The following is a 19,242-nucleotide window of genomic DNA, read 5'->3' as shown; positions in this document are numbered from 1 at the left end:
TGAAAATCACATTTGTTAAGACTTATGCTTAATTGGACTTATGTGGTAACACACATCTAGATCATGCATTTTAATGTCCCCACAAATAAACTGAATGAATTTGAAGTTAGAAGTTGACTTTTTTTCTAAATCAAAATGCAAACATATTTTTTTATGAATGCTGAAATATAATTGAAATGTTTATATTACTAGAAATGAAATATTTATCAAGGGATGAAAACAGAAACTTCAAGGAAGTTGTAGAGATTTCCTAAGTTTGGTGGTGATGATGATGGTGATAATAATAATAATAATAATAATAATAATAATAATAATAATAATATTTATACCCCACCCATCTGGCTGAGTTTCCCTAGCTACTCTGGGCAGCTCCCAGCAGAATATTAAAAACATGATAAAAGAATAAACATTAAAAACTTCCCTAAGAAGTTAGTAAGCATTTAACAGTCCCCACCTTTTAGTTCAATGAAGCCAACCACAGAAATAGCATACCTCAATATTATCTTAAAACATACTGCTTTGCTAAGTGAATGCCTGCAAAGAGATCACATTCTGTCTTGCTGCACATCTCTGTGATGAAACAGAATCTCCCTCTTCAAGCACTTCTGCTTAAGAGATCTTCACTGTGCTCAAATCCTTTGTTTCCCTCCTGCTTCAGTAATGCGCCATACATTCCTTTGAAATAATTCCCTCACTAGGTTCAGAAGTCATGCAGCCTGAACCTGCTTGAGTACTGTTGGAAGTAAGCCCCACTGAGTTCAATACGATAGGCTTGCAGCCTTGCTTTAGAACTTGTGGTCCCTGTCATATTTCTAGTAGTTTGTTTTACATTTCACTTCTATCTGTTTTACATTTCACGTCTATCTGTAAACTACTGATAAATGTTTATTTCATACAGGACAGGCATCCGAAACATTGTGAGCCACTGCACAAAGACTAACTGCAGACATTAATTAATAAGGAAAAGCATATTTAGTTTCTGGAAGTTGCTTTATGTTGTTTTTAATTAGAGCTCTATCAGGGAAAAAAAACCTCACTGGATGCTCTGTCCTTCTAAGGAGCTCACTATATTATTGAATTCACTTACTTTGGGCAGAATCAATCTGAAGTTGGAAAACTTGAGCATATGTTTAACAATCAATCCCACTGAAATCAAAGGGACTTAATAATCCTGTTTAACATCAGTTGAAATGCAACCATTATTTAATTCTGCATTCCCTGCTTCTGATTGTTTACATGAAAATGGCTTTGAGAGCTGTTTTTATGAGATTTCCAGTCATAGCCTTAGCTCTGTGCTTAATTATTTCAAAAGATTTATTTAATTTTAGAACACATGTCCCAATCAATGTTAACACATGCCTTAAGCATTTAAGTTTATTGTTCTTTAAGCAGTTAGACACACATTTTCATTAATTCAGTTACAAATGCAATGCATTCGCACACATGAGAGATTTTAGCTTGCAAACTTCCTGGCAAGTTACTGGAAAAGTTTCTTAGTTGTATGCTATGACATATGTAGTAAATGTTATTTTAAAACTGTAGCACAATTCCCATAAAATAGGTGTGGTTGGTCTATTCACAAGGATTTTGGATAACGATCAGAAGATATTCCTTATCTGTGGAAAAAGATAATAAACAATGAAAGTGGTGGCAAATGCTTACAGCTTGTTCTATTTCAGCTATTCCTTATTTTTACAATATACTTTTAAAAATAGTTTTGTTAGCCAAATATTTTCATAGTTACAATGTTTTGTTGTATTTGGTGTATCCTTTACCCAATATTGATTGTTAACTATTTTGGGGGATTCACCTTGGGCAAAATAATGAATACCACTGCTTGTCCCCACTCAGTAGACAAAATGAAACACTTCAAAAAATAATAATAGCCATTGTTTATCAAATACCATCTTGATGTACAAACACAAGTACTAAAAGCAAATCTGTCCCATGTTAGATTGGTGGTTTGGGAGTCATTTGTCACCAACAGTAAGTAGCTGCAGTTTTATGTGCTAATTGGCCAAATCCAGCTTTGGAAAAATGGTCGTTCCTCACACATAGGAAACAGTCTTATACCAGATCAAACAAATTTCTTGTCTAGCCAAGCACAGCAATCAGCTATAGTCTGGCCTTGCCACACAACATGATAGATAAATTCTGGGCCCTCTCTATTTAAGCAATTAAAGGATCTGAAGGCAAGCACATCCCTTATGCTTTTGTCTTCCTAACTGAAATAGGAAGACAGATGTTTCACAGCAGCATTGGAGTAATGAAAGGGACCTCAAAAGCCACCCACACAGCAGTTGGAGCAGTATTTTCTTTTGGAAGACAAAAGATATTACCTGGGGCAACCATGATTTCATGTTTCTTTGATCTAATCCTGAAAAAGGTTAGATCATTCTGGGGATCGATATCTCTCACTGTGCTTTTTGCTTTCATTGTGAGCTGATGAAGGAGACCCGCGTATTGTACTGTAGTTGAGTTGTCGAGAGTGGTTCTGATTGGGGTGCCTGAAAAGGAAGTCATTTGATGCTTTAAGGACACTTCTGAAAAAGCCATTTTTACTCTGGAGAAAGAACAGCCAATCAGCAACTGTTACAGGTGAGGAGAAACAATTAAACCATAAATGGGAATCCTTTCCCTCCTTTTGCTGCCCTGTACCAGAGACTGGAAAAAAGGAGAAGGGACACCTAGTTGGGAAGTAAGCTGCCACCCCTACTTCATGCATTTCAATGAGGTTTCAGAGACAAAGGTTGTAGACTAAGATTGTCAGGCTGTAATCAAAATGACTTGGGCCAACCCTATGAAAAAGAGTTTTCAAGAGTCTTCTCCATGCAGCTTGATATCCATTTCTGCTTAAACTCAGTGGCGTAGCGTGGGTTTTCAGCACCCGGGGCAAGGCAAGTAATTTGCGCCCCCTAACCCGTGGATTTGCGCCCCCTAACCCGTGGATTTGCCCTAACCCCCAGATGTTGTGCCCGGTGCGGCCGGCCCCCCCTGCACCCCCCACGCTACGCCACTGCTTAAACTGAATAACTATTATCAATGGTTACTAGCCAAAATAGGTATGTTTTACCTCCACTGCCAAAGGATCTAGGAGTCTTGGTTGACCACAAACTTGACATGAGCCAACAGTGTGACGCGGCAGCTAAAAAAGCCAATGCAATTCTGGGCTGCATCAATAGGAGTATAGCATCTAGATCAAGGGAAGTAATAGTGCCACTGTATTCTGCTCTGGTCAGACCTCACCTGGAGTACTGTGTCCAGTTCTGGGCACCACAGTTCAAGAAGGACATTGACAAACTGGAACGTGTCCAGAGGAGGGCAACCAAAATGGTCAAAGGCCTGGAAACGATGCCTTATGAGGAACGGCTAAGGGAGCTGGGCATGTTTAGCCTGGAGAAGAGGAGGTTAAGGGGTGATATGATAGCCATGTTCAAATATATAAAAGGATGTCACATAGAGGAGGGAGAAAGGTTGTTTTCTGCTGCTCCAGAGAAGCGGACACGGAGCAATGGTTCCAAACTACAAGAAAGAAGATTCCACCTAAACATTAGGAAGAACTTCCTGACAGTAAGAGCTGTTCGACAGTGGAACTTGCTGCCAAGGAGTGTGGTGGAGTCTCCTTCTTTGGAGGTCTTTAAGCAGAGGCTTGACAACCATATGTCAGGAGTGCTCTGATGGTGTTTCCTGCTTGGCAGGGGGTTGGACTCGATGGCCCTTGTGGTCTCTTCCAACTCTATGATTCTATGATTCTATGATTCTATGATTAATTATGCCTTTAAATATTAGTTTCTGAGAATCACAACCAGAGAGTGTGCTATTGTACTCAGGTCCTGCTTACAAGCTTCCCACAGGCATCTAGTTGGCTACTGTGAGAAAAGGATGTTGGACTAGAAGGTTCAGTTGCCTGATCCAGCAGGGCTCTTACGCCCTTACGGACCCTCCAAGTGTCTATATTTTCCAGGGACAGTCCAAGATTTTCAGAAGCCATCCCAATTTCTGATTTGATCCCAGAATGTCCCACTTTTCCTTAGGACGTCCCTATTTTCATCGGAGAAATGTTGGAGGGTATGCCCTAATGTTCATTAGGTACAGACATCTTGTTGGGATACTGCCAGGGAGATAAAGTCCATCTGAGCCCCCAAGCTCGGTGCCGGACGATCCATCGACCTCCCGTAGTCACGCAGTACCATCAATTTAGCGACACTAAGCCTCAGGCTTAGTGCACACTCTAACAGCAGAATTCACACAGCAAAAGTTGCACAAGCATGAGAGCATATTTACAGTTTATTTGGCGTTGGTCAGAACAAAGAAAACATGACCGTCTGCTCCGACTGCTCAGGCAAAAAAAACAGCGGAAAACGAAAGGAACAGACAACATAAACATCCTGTGAGACAGGAAACGCGCAGGCTGTTATACAAACATCCTGCTCCCATTTAAGGTGGAACGGAAATATCCTAACATCCTCCCCCTTTCCGTGTAACTTGTAGTACCTGTGGTTCAACCCAATTGCAACCTTTGTACGTAAACCTTAAGTTGTTCTCTGTTAACAACCTTAGACAACAGATCAGCAGGAATTTCATTTCCTGGCATGTAGGACACCTGAATGAGTCCTTTCTGAATACACTCTCTTGCTCGATGTAGCTTAATCTGCAAGTACTTGGTCCTTTGCTTGCAACTCTCCGAGTTCAGCAAAGCCAAACAAGATCTATTGTCTTGATACACTTGTATAGGACATTTCACAGAAACCCCAATGTCCTTAAACAGTTGCATCAACCATTCACAATCCATGAGTGAAAATGACAGAGCATTGAGTTCTGCTTCACAGGAACTTAGGCTAACTGTCGTCTGCTTTTTGCACAACCAGTCAAACAGGTAGTGGTTCTACATGTAGCATACTCCAGAAGTGCTTGTACCATCCGTGGTGTCACTTCCAAAACTAGCATCTGCAAAGATTTCAAGACCTCCAGTCTTCTGACTGGTGAACCTCAGCCTGTAGTGCATAGTCCCTTTCAAATACCGGGCTATGCGCTTCAGAGCTTTCCAATCCTGAACAGTAGGATTGTTAGCATGTCTGCTAAGCAGGTTAGTGCTTACAGCAGTGTCAGGTCTTGAACATCTAGCAATGAAATTCAACTTGCCTAGAATGCATCTGTACAGCGTTGTGTCAGAAAACGCTTCAGCAGTACTGTCTACCTGGTAACCTGTCACCATCGGTGTGTCTGCTGGGTTTGCATCAACCAAATTCAACCTGGTTAATACATCAGCAATTTTCTGTGTTTGGTGTATCAGAAAATTACCTGCTTGGTCCCTCTCCACCTGCAGAGAAAGATAGTTGGAAACCTCACCAAGATCCTTCATGTCAAAGTGCTCCTTCAGCTGAGCTAGGGTGCTTTGGTAGAAAGCCTGATTCTTCCAAAACATCAGAAGATCATCAACAAAACATACAGTTTGTTTTGCCCCTCCTTCTTGACAAACACACACGGATCAGCTTTGCCCTGGTGAAAACCTAGAGAAAGCAACGTTTCAGTGAGTTTTGTGTTCCAACACCTGGCACTCTGCTTGAGACCATATAAGGATTTCCGCAGTTTACAGACCATTCCCTTCTGTATCTGCATCCCGTCAGGTGGAAGCATGTACAGCTCCTCCCCTAAAATCCCGTACAAAAAAGCTGTATTTATGTCATGATGGGAAACATGCAGTTTCTCCTCTGCAGCGATCTTGAGCATTAGCCGAATGCTCTCATATTTGACCGTGGGTGAGTAGGTCTCGTGGTAATCCTGCCCTGGTACCTGTGAAAAACCTCTGGCAACCAATCTGGCTTTGTGTCTGACAACTTTGCCATTTTGGTCTGTCTTGGCCTTGAAGACCCATTTGCTGCCAACCAGTCTTATCCCTGGGACTACCGGTACCAGCTCCCAAGTCTGGTTCCTGTTCAAGGAATCAACTTCAGCTTTCATGGCATTAAGCCAAGGCTCAGCATCTTTTAGAGGTTAATTCCTGGACCTCTTTGAAGCTTGAAGGTTCCCACACCTTCTCTGAGCTACTAAGAACAGCAGTTGCCGTCTTAGCAAACTCATCAGCAAATCTCTTTGGAGGTCTGCCTTTGGTCGCCCTTTCAGACCTGCGAACTAGACGCAAGTCTTCTGGACTCATCTCCTCCTTCTTAGGAGAAAAGTGACCAATGGTGAACAGTGGTTCTTCCAGTTCATTGTCAGACGCATCAGATGGTCTGACTGAGGCCTTTGCGCTCTTGTAGTCTGCTGTGTCATCACTGTCACTGACAGCAGCAGCAGCGCCGCCCACTGAACTGGAATCCGAACTCTGATCATCATCATCATCCTCATCATCATCCTCAGTTTCCTCAGCTTTCTCAGCATGATCTGCTTTCTTCACATCACCTTCATCCTCCTCTGGGTAACTCTGGAAAATTCCCACATTTTCCCCCCACTTAGGATTGTACTCAACACTCCTTGTGAACTTTATGGATTTTGAGTTAGTCATCCATACTCTGTATGCACCTTTTTCGTACCCCATGAACAAACCATGTGCCCCACGCTTCCCAAGCTTGTTGCTTTGTGGGGTGTGTACCCACATGTCAGAACCAAAGATTCTCAAGTGCTTGGTGTTAGGTTTCTTACCAAACATTTTCTCATAGGGAGTGCAGCCAATAGGTGATGACAGTCTGCGATTAAAAGTGTAAACAAAATTCGAGAGAGCCTCCCCCCAAAACTTCTCAGGGAGGTTGGCATCATGCAACAAGGTTTTTATTCCTTGCAGCAACGTTTGATTTGCTCTCTCCGCAAGCCCATTCATCCATGGCGATCTAGGCGTTGACAAGTCATGCTGGATTCCCTTCTCAGTCAGGAAAGCTTCAAACTGCTGAGAAGTGAACTCCCCGCCCCGATCAGTAAACAGACAGCCAATACGTTTACCATGAGCATTCTCCAACCAAGCACAGAATGCCTTGAACCTAGGAAATGCTTGCGATTTCTGCTCGAGCATAAACACATGAATGTACCTGGAAAAAGAATCAATTAGAACCATGAAGTACCTTGCTCCTCCCAAAGAGGGCGCTAGAGGCCCAACCAGGTCTGCGTGAACTAGCTGGTAGGGTTTGGAAGCCTGCCTGCTAGACTCCTTGCCTTTTGGAGCAACCTTCACCTTGTTCTCTGCACAAGATACACATTTCATGTGAAATTTACAAGGTTTGATGTCCAAACCTTCAACCAACTCAGGCATCTTGGCTAGCGCTTGCCAAGAGAGGTGACAAAATCTTCTATGTGCATCGTGAATGCATCCTGCATGAAGAACCTTTTTAGTTTGTGCAACACAACAAGAATCAGCATTAGATATAACAGCATTGTCATCATAAGTTAGACAGAACAAACCATCCAACAACTTTGCATGCAAAATGTCCTCTTTGCCTTTTCTGATGACACAGACAGTCCTCTTGAAGGTAACCTCAAAACCACGCCCATTCAGCTGTGGGACACTAAGCAAATTGTCCGCAGCTCCTGGAACAACAAGTACATCTCTGATGGTAGTATGCAGACTTGCAAGTTTCACAGTCCCAACTCCTGCAGCTTGCAAAGTCCTTCCATCAGCCAGGTGGATCTCTCCATCTTGAGGTGTGAAGGAGATGAACAGATGGCGGTCTTTGGCGATATGGCACGTGCACCCTGAATCCACTATAAACCTCGCCTTGGCCTTCGGTGAAGCAGTGCCAGCAAACAAAACCTTGTTTTCCACTGGCGTGGGCTTTTGCTGCTTGCCCCCCTGCTCCTGGCCATCAGACTTGCCTTTAGCCTTTGGTGAAGCTGTGCCAGCAAACAAAGCCTTGTTTTCCACTGGCGTGGGCCTTTCACCCCCCTTCTGCTCCGGGCCATCTGCAGGCTTTTTCCTTTGTTTATTTCTGGCCTTCCGGCCTCTGCAAAGTTGACCTTGGCTCCCATGGGAAACAGAGCTCTCAGCTGCCGACTCCTTGGCTCCCCCTGGAGGCTGGAATGCTGCCTGGGATGACATCACAGTCAGCTCCCCCTGCAGCTTGCAACCGGTGCCCTCGGCATCCCTGCATTCACTCGCATTCTGGGAAACAGCCAGGACCTCCGATGCAGTCAAACTCTGGGCTGGGATGACTGGCAGATGGGCTATCTTCAAAGCATTCCACATCTGACGTGCAGTCGTGTTGCCAGCTAGCGTAGCAATTTCCTCCAGAGAGACGGACAAGACTATTATGTCGATGGCTTTCGAATTCTGAGCCTCCCATCTCTCTGTCAGAGGAACTGGAGGGGCTTCACTCACAGTATGCCACACTCCAAACTGACGCAGCAAACTCTCACACCACACAGCCCAGGTCTCATAATTGTGGCCATTTAGCTTTGGTGGACACGGAGCAGCTTCAGAGGATTGTAAAAGATCCATCTCAGCTATTTGCTTCAGCCGTGAGCCTTTATGCCTTCAAAAACGGCTTATCTCGGCAGCCCATAAATCACGATGCCTCTGGCTCGGCTCCCAGGCCAATTAGTCTTTGCCGGACATCAAAGACGTAATCCGCGGCAAACAGAAAAGCCTCTTCTTTCGCTTTTCCAACATACCTTTCAGCAGTCTGTCGCTGTCTTACTCTCCTGCAAGTGCCGTGAATCTGGGCCCGAAACCCGTTGTTGGGATACTGCCAGGGAGATAAAGTCCATCTGAGCCCCCAAGCTCGGTGCCGGACGATCCATCGACCTCCCGTAGTCACGCAGTACCATCAATTTAGCGACACTAAGCCTCAGGCTTAGTGCACACTCTAACAGCAGAATTCACACAGCAAAAGTTGCACAAGCATGAGAGCATATTTACAGTTTATTTGGCGTTGGTCAGAACAAAGAAAACATGACCGTCTGCTCCGACTGCTCAGGCAAAAAAAACAGCGGAAAACGAAAGGAACAGACAACATAAACATCCTGTGAGACAGGAAACGCGCAGGCTGTTATACAAACATCCTGCTCCCATTTAAGGTGGAACGGAAATATCCTAACACATCTGGAGATACTGTAAAACCTACTGCTGGGGTAGACACATGAATCTTCCCTCAAGAATCTCAGTATCTGGGGTAACTAGACAAATAGCAGCAAAAATAATAAATGGTCACAGACACTTGAGATCATTACAGTAGTTACATACTGAGTGAAACCCCAACTTCCAGTACATGGGAATGCTGACACCAATTAAACAAACAAACAAACCCGTAATTTTATCCAGTGCTTTTTTTTAATAGAAAAAAGGGTGCTGGTACTCCCCATGAAATTGTTGCAGTAAGTGCCACACTTTTAACATTGGGGGGGGGGGAGGGAAGTGCTGGTACTGTGTACCCTTTAGCACCCCCAGAAAAAAGCACTGATTTTATTCACTGTGTTAAAGTGGCAAAAGTGTCTTTAAAAACAGCATTTGTGAACTTGAAGAAAATGCTGAGGCCTCACACACAAGTCACAAAGTACCCATCAGCCTCTTGATATCAAATAAACTATTCACCCTGATGACTTCTGCAGATTAAAAGAAACCAGTCCTCAGCTTTGAATTCAAACTGTAAATTAGAAGAACCCACTTAGCTTAAAGCAAGATTTCTGCCAGGGTGAAAAACAGCACCAATCCAAGAAAATGTTTCATTAAACACATGAGCCTGCCAGGTGCAAAAGACCACATTCTTTGCTAAAATTAACCCAACTGCAAAAGTATTTTTGTTCAAGACCCCACTGTTACATAATTGCCTCAGGAATTCAGTTTATCTTTTAGTACTCTAACAATATTAAATGCTCGGAGAAGCTGCTGTTGAAAACAACTCCAAACCAAAAAGGCTCAGCTAAAGATTGAAGAATTGAGTAACTCGACCCGGAATGGAAGCATTCTGCTTGTGCACAGTCCTCCTTTCCTCCAGTACGCTACGGCAGAGGTGGGCAGACTGCAAATTTGTGGATGTACTTTGGATTTTACAAAATTCCCAAGTGCACTAACAGGAGACAGATGCTGTGGGGGATGGGTGTAGATTTAGAAAGAAGGAGCAGAACGCCTTCAAATGATGCTTAGCCCATGGATTTCTTTTCAGTACCAGAACTGAGCTCACAATCGTTTCAAGCAAAAATCCATCCCTTGTTTTTCCATTCAGCTTTCTTTATTTCAATAGCCTAATCTGGAAAGGGAAAGCAACTTTTTTGTTGTTGCTATTTTAAAACATTTGGAAGATGGAAACCCTTGCAGATCTACTGCAAATCAACCTACTAACTACCAATAGATCCCAGTCTACCTTCAGCCTATCCCTGGCTTATGATTTTACAAGAATTCAAATAATCATGGAATATGGATTTTTGTTTAATGTCCATATATGAAAATCTGAGGGAAAACCTATTTCTAATTTCATATCTTAATGTAATAAATTTTGGATGAGAATGTGGTATTGAACCTAATAAGCTGATTTATATTGTTTCAGTTCACTGCTCCAGTATTGTCAACTTTGATTGGAAGTCCTATTGATGGAATGCCAAATTGAATAAAACTTGTGAAGCACTGTGCAAGTCAGAAGAGCTCTAACCAGCTACACCATGAATTCAAGTCAGTTTCTGATGCAGAGTAACATAACTGCATAACTCATGGAACTGTCTTTAGTCGTATACCTTATACACTCTTTTTTATTAGCTTAAATATAACAGAAGTTTTTTATTTGCTTCATTGATTTCCAGTTTAACCCAACCAAGCATTCAAATTCATTATCTAGGCTTACCAGAATAAAATATTCCCTTAATTTTATCACCTTTTAAAAAAGGAGATTTCAAATATAAAAAGAAAAATTCCAAAAGGCATCTTTTTGTAAAAAGCGTTGAGTGTACTTTTGAGAACACCCAAAAGGCAGATCTTTACTTTCTGCATTTACGACAATAGTTCCAATAACTCCTTTATGTGACTGGATCCTCTTTAAAGTTTCTTCTACCTCTGCCTGTAAAAGAAGCAAAATCACTGTACAAAATGTGAGCACTAGCCTGTAACATTTTGGCAGCGGCCAAGATTTCTAACCAATTTCTAACCAATTTGGTCTCCAGCTCCAGAACATGGGATAGTATCTAACTAAATCAAAATCAGAGCAGACCCACCGAAATTAATAGAGTTTAAGTTAGTCATAACCATTAATTTCATTGGGTCTACTCTAACATTGGATGCAGCCCAGCAAACTAGCTACTGAATTAACAGCAATGGAGCACTTGTGGAGGGAGTCCTGTTGCAAAACAGCATCTGGAATCATGGAATCATGCTGAAGGCGCTAGGGAACGAAGCGGCTCTGCATTAGTGGGGCAAGTTGGAGGGGACATGCTCTTAGTGAAGCAAGAGTGGTGCTATGTTAAAGGGTAGATGGTAAGATGGAGGCTTAAAATGTCATCTATATTGTTCTTTAAAACCCAGCATTAAGACAGCCACCTGCAGCATCCTCTACTCCCACATATAGTAGTCTGCTCATGTGGGGTTTCCTGCTACCAACACCCTGATAGCAGCAATACTGAGAGCAGAAAGACACATTCAGAGTTGATAAGAAACCAGATGGGTTGGCTCCTTAAAATCCAAGTTAAACTCAAGCTCTTTGGTTGATTTACGCATGCAGGAACCAGCATACCTACTTACACAAAAAACTTATGTTCAGTTTGCTCCTGCTTGCAAAATTTTTTTACATGACTCATAGATAGAAGGATGGGGACCCCCCCCCCCCCGCATTAAGCAATGGTTCCACAAGATTTTGGAGACATTAGTCCTTCAATAAGTAATCCATCAAGTCCAGGTTATATGACACTGTTCTTATTTATAGTTTTCTGAAAGGCTGAATATCAGTTAAGAAAAGTGCCAGCACATTATAAAGCAATAGTACTAATTGTAAAAGTCTTATTCTATTTACAGGAAAAGTGTGTGTGTGTGTGTGTGTGTGTGTGTGTGTGTGTGTGTCCTAAAGTATTTTACAAGTTAAATGCAATAAAAACAGCAAATATCAAAACAATTATGTCAATATTGTCTTTAATATTTTCCCATCTTTTCTCCCAATCCCTTTTCCTTTTCAGTGAGCCTCAGAGCAGGGACTGTCTTATGATTGTTATCTGCAAGCCATGCTGAAAGCCTTATTTGGCTTAAAAGTGTGGCAGGGCAATGAGGGTGGGATATATATCCATATCTATGTATCCTTCTATATATTTATATATCTCTGTGTGCAATATGGATTTTGTTCTATTGTACAAAGTTGATTAAAAGCAAATATAAATCAATTAAATCTATATATTCTCACAATCTGTTCATCCCATTGTAACTATCTCTGCTAGCGTCTACCTGGATCTCATTAGGCACATCACCTTCACCAGCATTCCAACACATTTCTTAGCCACAGAGTATGTACTGGATTCTGCTTCATTGACTATGCAAAAGCCTTTGACTGTGTCGACCACAGAAAACTATGGCAAGTTCTTAAAGAAATGGGAGTGCCTGATCACCTCATCTGTCTCCTGAGAAATCTCTATGTGGGACAAGAAGCTACAGTTAGAACTGGATATGGAACAACTGATTGGTTCAAAATTGGGAAAGGAGTACGACAAGGCTGTATATTGTCTCCCTGGTTATTTAACTTATATGCAGAATTCATCATGCGAAAGGTTGGGCTGGATGAATCCCTAGCCGGAATTAAGATTGCTGGAAGAAATATCAACAACCTCAGATATGCAGATGACACAACCTTGATGGCAGAAAGTGAGGAGGAATTAAAGAACCTTTTATTGAGGGTGAAAGAGGAGAGCGCAAAATATGGTCTGAAGCTCAACATCAAAAAAACGAAGATCATGGCCACTGGGCCCATCACCTCCTGGCAAATAGAAGGGGAAGAAATGGAGGCAGTGAGAGATTTTACTTTCTTGGGCTCCATGATCACTGCAGATGGTGACAGCAGCCACGAAATTAAGAGACGCCTGCTTCTTGGGAGGAAAGCAATGACCAACCTAGACATCTTAAAAACCTACCTAGCAACCTAGCATCTTAAAAAGTAGAGACATCACCTTGCCAACAAAGGTCCGTATAGTTAAAGCTATGGTTTTCCCATTAGTGATTTATGGAAGTGAGAGCTGGACCATAAAGAAGGCTGATTGCCGAAGAATTGATGCTTTTGAATTATGGTGCTGGAGGAGACTCTTGAGAGTCCCATGGACTGCAAGAAGATCAAACCTCTCCATTCTGAAGGAAATCAGCCCTGAGTGCTCACTGGAAGCACAGATCCTGAAGCTGAGGCTCCAATACTTTGGCCACCTCATGAGAAGAGAAGACTCCCTGGAAAAGACCCTGATGTTGGGAAAGATGGAGGGCACAAGGAGAAGGGGACAACAGAGGACGAGATGGTTGGATAGTGTCTTCGAAGCTACAAACATGAGTCTGAACAAACTGCGGGAGGCAGTGGAAGACAGAAGTGCCTGGCGTGCTCTGGTCCATGGGGTCACGAAGAGTCGGACATGACTAAACGACTAAACAACAACAATGTACTGGATCAGGGTGCTTTGCCCCAAATTAGTGTGCAAAAGATTGCAGCTTTAATCACTGTTTTGCTGCTGCCTCTGCTTCTGTGTGCTGTCACATTTAAAATTCATTCACTCTCTCTTTAGCCGTTCACAAATTTTAAAAGGGCAGAAAATGAGTGAAGTGTGTTTATCAGGTATCACATCCAAATAGTGCTTTCTGCATTTTGCATAAAAGGGCAAGTAATTTTAGGGTGTTGTCGGAAAAGCACCTAGGAATATTAATAGATTTATCATGACAGAAGCTTTGGGGAACCATAAACCAACCATACCACTACTAGCAGTTAGTATATTACAGTCAGTGTTATTATATGTGTTTACATCTGGAGGGCCAGATGTAAGATTCTCCTAGCCTTAAGAAATGTACACTAGTTCTCTTGTTTTGCAAGCAAGTTCCGAGTTAAACGTACACGGGGTTTCAGTCTGAGGCTGCAATCCTAAACACACTAAATAGAGAGGAAGGCCTTCTTTGGTAGAGTGGCCAGGTGAAAGCAAAGAGGATGCGGCCCCTGCAGATTTTAATAGCTGAATACCTGAGCAGGTGAAATCCCCTCTTCTACGCAACTATTAAAAGCTGGAGAAGCCCCACCTTCACTGGCGAGGAAGAGGAGTGCGGGGGGAGCACACTGCCCCCGGCAGCGCGATCCCGGCAGGGTGCCATCACAGCTGCCCCCCGCCCATGCTGGCTGCCCCACCCCCGCAGGTGGTGCACCCCACACCCAGGACGCGTGCCCCGCCCCTACAAGCAATAAGAGACTGCTGCATTGGGGCATTTTTAAAATTACCCCCCCCCACACACATGTCAGCACCAAAGGAAGCTGACCACATCTTAAGATACTTAAGATAAAAAGGTAAAGGGACCCCTGACCATTAGGTCCAGTCGTGGCTGACTCTGGGGTTGCGGCGCTCATCTTGCTTTACTGGCCGAGGGAGCCGGCGTACAGCTTCCGGGTCATGTGGCCAGCATGACTAAGCCGCTTCTGGCAGAGCAGAGCAGCACATGGAAACGCCGTTTACCTTCCCGCCAGAGTGGTACCTATTTATCTACTTGTACTTTGACGTGCTTTCGAACTGCTAGGTTGGCAGGAGCAGGGACCGAGCAACGGGAGCTCACCCCATCGCGGGGATTCGAACCGCCGACCTTCTGATACTTCACCTTTACTAAGGAGAATCATAAGGATGATTATGAAAGAGCTTTTGCCATATTTGATGAGCATTTTATTCCCAAGCGTGACATAGTTCATGGAAGTGCTTGTTTCCATTAGAGGGTTCAGAGGCCTTGGGAGCCAGTGGAAACCTTTGTGAGACACCTTATGACATGGTAGAAAACTCTGATTTTGGGGACGAAAAGGAAGATCGCATCAAATACATGGTACTGATAGGCATCCTGGAAAATGGACACTCAGGCTGCAAATGCATTAAACCCTTCATACTACAATAGGAATGGTGAAAAATCAGAATAGAGATCAGAAATCATCAGAAAGTAACCTGGAGGTCTCCAGCAAACATAATGCTAAAAGGAGAAAGTACTCATCCACAGAAAGCACTACTAAGAAACTCTCCAGAGCAGCTTGGAGTAAGTCTCAGACAAGTTCAGACTTTTCTCAGTTCAGGTATACTAGATGTGGGGAAAAACCACAGCCCTGGGGTGAGGTGCCCAGCCTGAAGAACCTGATCTCACAAGTGTAAAAATCTTGGGATACTTTGCAACAGGCTGCCAAACTAAGACAATAACAGAAGTAACAAATGGCAGCCCTGATATACTTTTTCTTGGATCTATTGGTTACGATAATTAAGAGCCAGCATTGAGAGTGGAATCAAACATCTGTGGCAAGCCCATAGACTTTAAAATGGATTCAGGTGCTGATGTGACAGTCATATCAGAAGAAACACATCTTAATCTTGATCCATCTCCTATGAAGATTCTGGAGCAGATCATTAAGCAAACAGTCTGTGAGCACCTATAAAGGAATGCTGTGATCACCAATAGTCAGCATGGATTTCTGAAAAATAAGTCATGTCAGACTAACCTGATCTCGTTTTTTGACAGAATTACAAGCCTGGTAGATGAAGGGAACACAGTGGATGTAGCCTACCTTGATTTCAGCAAGGCATTTGACAAGGTGCCCCATGATATTCTTGTAAAGAAGCTGGTAAAATGCGGTCTTGACTATGCTACCACTCAGTGGATTTGTAACTGGCTGACTGACCGAACCCAAAGGGTGCTCATCAATGGTTCCTCTTCATCCTGGAGAAGAGTGACTAGTGGGGTGCCACAGGGTTCTGTCTTGGGCCCGGTCTTATTCAACATCTTTATCAACGACTTGGATGATGGCTAACACCCCAGAGGACAGGATCACACTTCAAAACGACCTTGACAGATTAGAGAACTGGGCCAAAACAAACAAGATGAATTTTAACAGGGAGAAATGTAAAGTATTGCACTTGGGCAAAAAAAATGAGAGGCACAAATACAAGATGGGTGACACCTGGCTTGAGAGCAGTACATGTGAAAAGGATCTAGGAGTCTTGGTTGACCACAAACTTGACATGAGCCAACAGTGTGACGCAGCAGCTAAAAAAGCCAATGCAATTCTGGGCTGCATCAATAGGAGTATAGCATCTAGATCAAGGGAAGTAATAGTGCCACTGTATTCTGCTCTGGTCAGACCTCACCTGGAGTACTGTGTCCAGTTCTGGGCACCACAGTTCAAGAAGGACACTGAAAAACTGGAACGTGTCCAGAGGAGGGCAACCAAAATGGTCAAAGGCCTGGAAACGATGCCTTATGAAGAACGGCTAAGGGAGCTGGGCATGTTTAGCTTGGAGAAGAGGAGGTTAAGGGGTGATATGATAGCCATGTTCAAATATATAAAAGGATGTCACATAGAGGAGGGAGAAAGGTTGTTTTCTGCTGCTCCAGAGAAGCGGACACGGAGCAATGGATCCAAACTACAAGAAAGAAGATTCCACCTAAACATTAGGAAGAACTTCCTGACAGTAAGAGCTGTTCGACAGTGGAATTTGCTGCCAAGGAGTGTGGTGGAGTCTCCTTCTTTGGAGGTCTTTAAACAGAGGCTTGACAACCATATGTCAGGAGTGCTCTGATGGTGTTTCCTGCTTGGCAGGGGGTTGGACTCGATGGCCCTTGTGGTCTCTTCCAACTCTATGATTCTATGATTCTATGATCATACAATAATAAAATCTTCCATTTCAGTGTGCATATGATTAGAGGATCAAAAGCAAATAGCCTCCTCGACTACAGTGTAGCAACCACAATGGCTTTTGTAAAGAAAGTAGGTAATATTGAAAGAGTGTATGGAGTTCTTGGACTCTTAAAAGGAGACTGTTTATGTTATTTTGAAGGATAATGCAAAACCATATAGCGTATGTTCACCTTAGAAATTCCTGTTTCATTGTACCACAAAGTAGAATATGGAAAGAAGAGAATGGAAGAAGCAGGTGTAATAAAGAATCTTACAGATACTTTTAAAACTGTCACTATTCTACTGGAGTACTAACATTCTTGAATCTGCAAGGCTGTTCTAGTTAAGTTGAACAGTAAGAATGGAAGACTCAGGCCATTGTAAAGAAGTACCTGTCATCCAGATCCTGTGTCATTTAGGCCAATTGAGGAGAATTTATTAGAAATCACAGACATCTACAGTTAATGCCAAAGACAAAACAAATATCAGGAGAGATCCCTTGTGTATGTCTAGACTTGGAATCAGGAGATCTACCTGTTGCAACACAGCCAGAGAGGGAGAAAGATAAACAGCCCAAGAGCCAAGTTGTTGCTTGTTATGGCCAGGTAGTCAGGAAGCCCCTTCTTTTTGTGGACCATTACTAGCCATGCATTTGTTTTATTTCTAAATAGAATTCATATAATAAGGACTGCAAGTAACTGAGGGAAGGAGATTTGACAATGCATTGGCCTAATCATTATGCATTAAGTTTCCCTTCCCGTTCTGAACAGTCAACCTCAGTTTATTTTGCTTTTTAAAGATATAATTTATTTGCATTTAAATTCTGCTTCATAGCCCAGAACGTGGCTTCTGATGCAGCACCCAATAAAAGGAATCATGTTTGACAACAAAGCAAAATGTATGCAACATAATGGGAGTCAACACTTTACAATATAAAAGCAATGATTTCAAAAGCCATGGTTGCTAATATATGCATTTTAACATATAGCATGTTGGAGTGATGTGAACAATGGGTTAAATAGTGTGTGGTCTCATGTCTTGAGTTAATAAATCCCCCACATCTGGATGTTCTGAGATAAGAGATTAGGTGCCCTGGGTTACTATAGCAGCAGAGGAGAGATTGAGTGTATGACTTGCTGACTCATTCACCCTCCCATTGGTTGAGGAATGTAGAGGCGAGTATGATAGTCTCTAGGACAGGGTTTCCACAACTTGGGTTTCCAGGTGTTTTGGGGCCACTGGTCCTGCTAGCTAGGGATGATGGGAGTTGTAGTCCAACAACAGCTAGAGAACCAACTTTGAGAAACGCTGTTCTAGGTCATTGCTTTCATTAAGTCATCTTGTCTTGCCCTGATGCTGTCCTGTTTGCTGTTAGAGTGAAGGAGAAGATCTCCATAAGCCACATGAAGCTCTGCAAGAAAACATTTTAGTCTTCCATGAAGAAGTGAGTACCGGTAATTTCTACCTCAAACTGCATTCATGATCTTAGCGACCATCTTCATAGCATCCTTCCATTTCAGTTGATTGACACAAAGTGATTCTTGGTGGATGATACGATAAATGAAAGGACACTTGATGCCATGTGTTTGAAGCAACCCCACAAGCCCCAAATTTTTACCTGTCCTTGATGATGCACCATCTGTTGCTACAGAACTTAGCTTGATGAAACCTCAGATTTTCTGGAGAATGGCTACAACTTCTTTGCAGATATCTTCTTTTGTCATACCAGAAGAGAAGCTATGCCTAATAGCTCCTCCAAAACAGTGAAATGGCTGGCGATGCCACGAACAAATATTACGAGCTGTGCAGTGCCCGTCACATCAGTGCTTTCGGCAAGGGCAATTGAAAAATATTGTGCGTTCAACAGTTCCTCGTGCAGCATGTCCAATACATTTCGAGATAAAGACTCTATCTGGCGCGACACCATTTGATGTGTCAAGGGCACTGATTAAAAAAGCTTTACTGTTTTTTCCTCCTGAAAGGCTTTGGCCATATTTATAGCACAGAATTTCACAAATTCACCATCGTGAAACGATTTCGTATGTTGCCCTATTGATTCTGCCACAACAGCTTCCTGTCAGTTTGTGAAAGTGTTGCATCTGATGGGTGAATTTCTTTTTGTCACTTCCTTAACAAGGATTTATCTGGCTTCATCTTTGACTTTACTGTACACCCCAAGGCATGATTCATAAAACAATGACAATTGACATTATACAGTTTGGGTACACTGACTAATGACTACCCCCGCAGGCGGCATGCCACACCCCTGCGGGCGGCGCGTCATGCTCCCGGGACGTGCGCCAGCCCCACCCCTGCCTGTTCTCCACCCCCCTGGCGCCGGAGCATGAGCCTCCGCCACTGGCAGTAAGGGTCTTTTTCTGACCTATCCCAGAGTTTTAAAAACAGTTTTAACAGTGGATTAAATCTCAACCTAATCTTTGTTGGCTGATTAATAATGCACATCCCTTTC

The 19,242-nt window shown here is 43.0% G+C and overlaps 1 protein-coding gene across 1 annotated transcript; it reads right to left on the bottom strand.

Annotated features, from left to right (window-relative positions):
* Nucleotides 1-1,342: 1,342 nt before the first annotated feature.
* On the bottom strand, nt 1,343-18,699 carry DYNLRB2 (dynein light chain roadblock-type 2; the record flags this gene model as incomplete). The annotated part of the gene is made up of 4 exons (XM_083625845.1): nt 1,343-1,616; nt 2,340-2,507; nt 10,898-11,045; nt 18,499-18,699. The coding sequence occupies 4 exons, from the start codon at nt 18,697-18,699 to the stop codon at nt 1,573-1,575; spliced, it is 561 nt and encodes a 186-aa protein (XP_083481971.1). The 3' UTR covers nt 1,343-1,572.
* Nucleotides 18,700-19,242: the final 543 nt, after the last annotated feature.

The sequence above is a fragment of the Podarcis filfolensis genome, assembly GCF_964270895.1.
Source record: "Podarcis filfolensis genome assembly, chromosome: 8".
In the NCBI taxonomy this organism is placed as follows: domain Eukaryota; kingdom Metazoa; phylum Chordata; class Lepidosauria; order Squamata; family Lacertidae; genus Podarcis; species Podarcis filfolensis.
The sequence above is the reverse complement of the archived record's forward strand: the minus strand, read 5'-3'. Positions and strand labels throughout refer to the sequence as shown.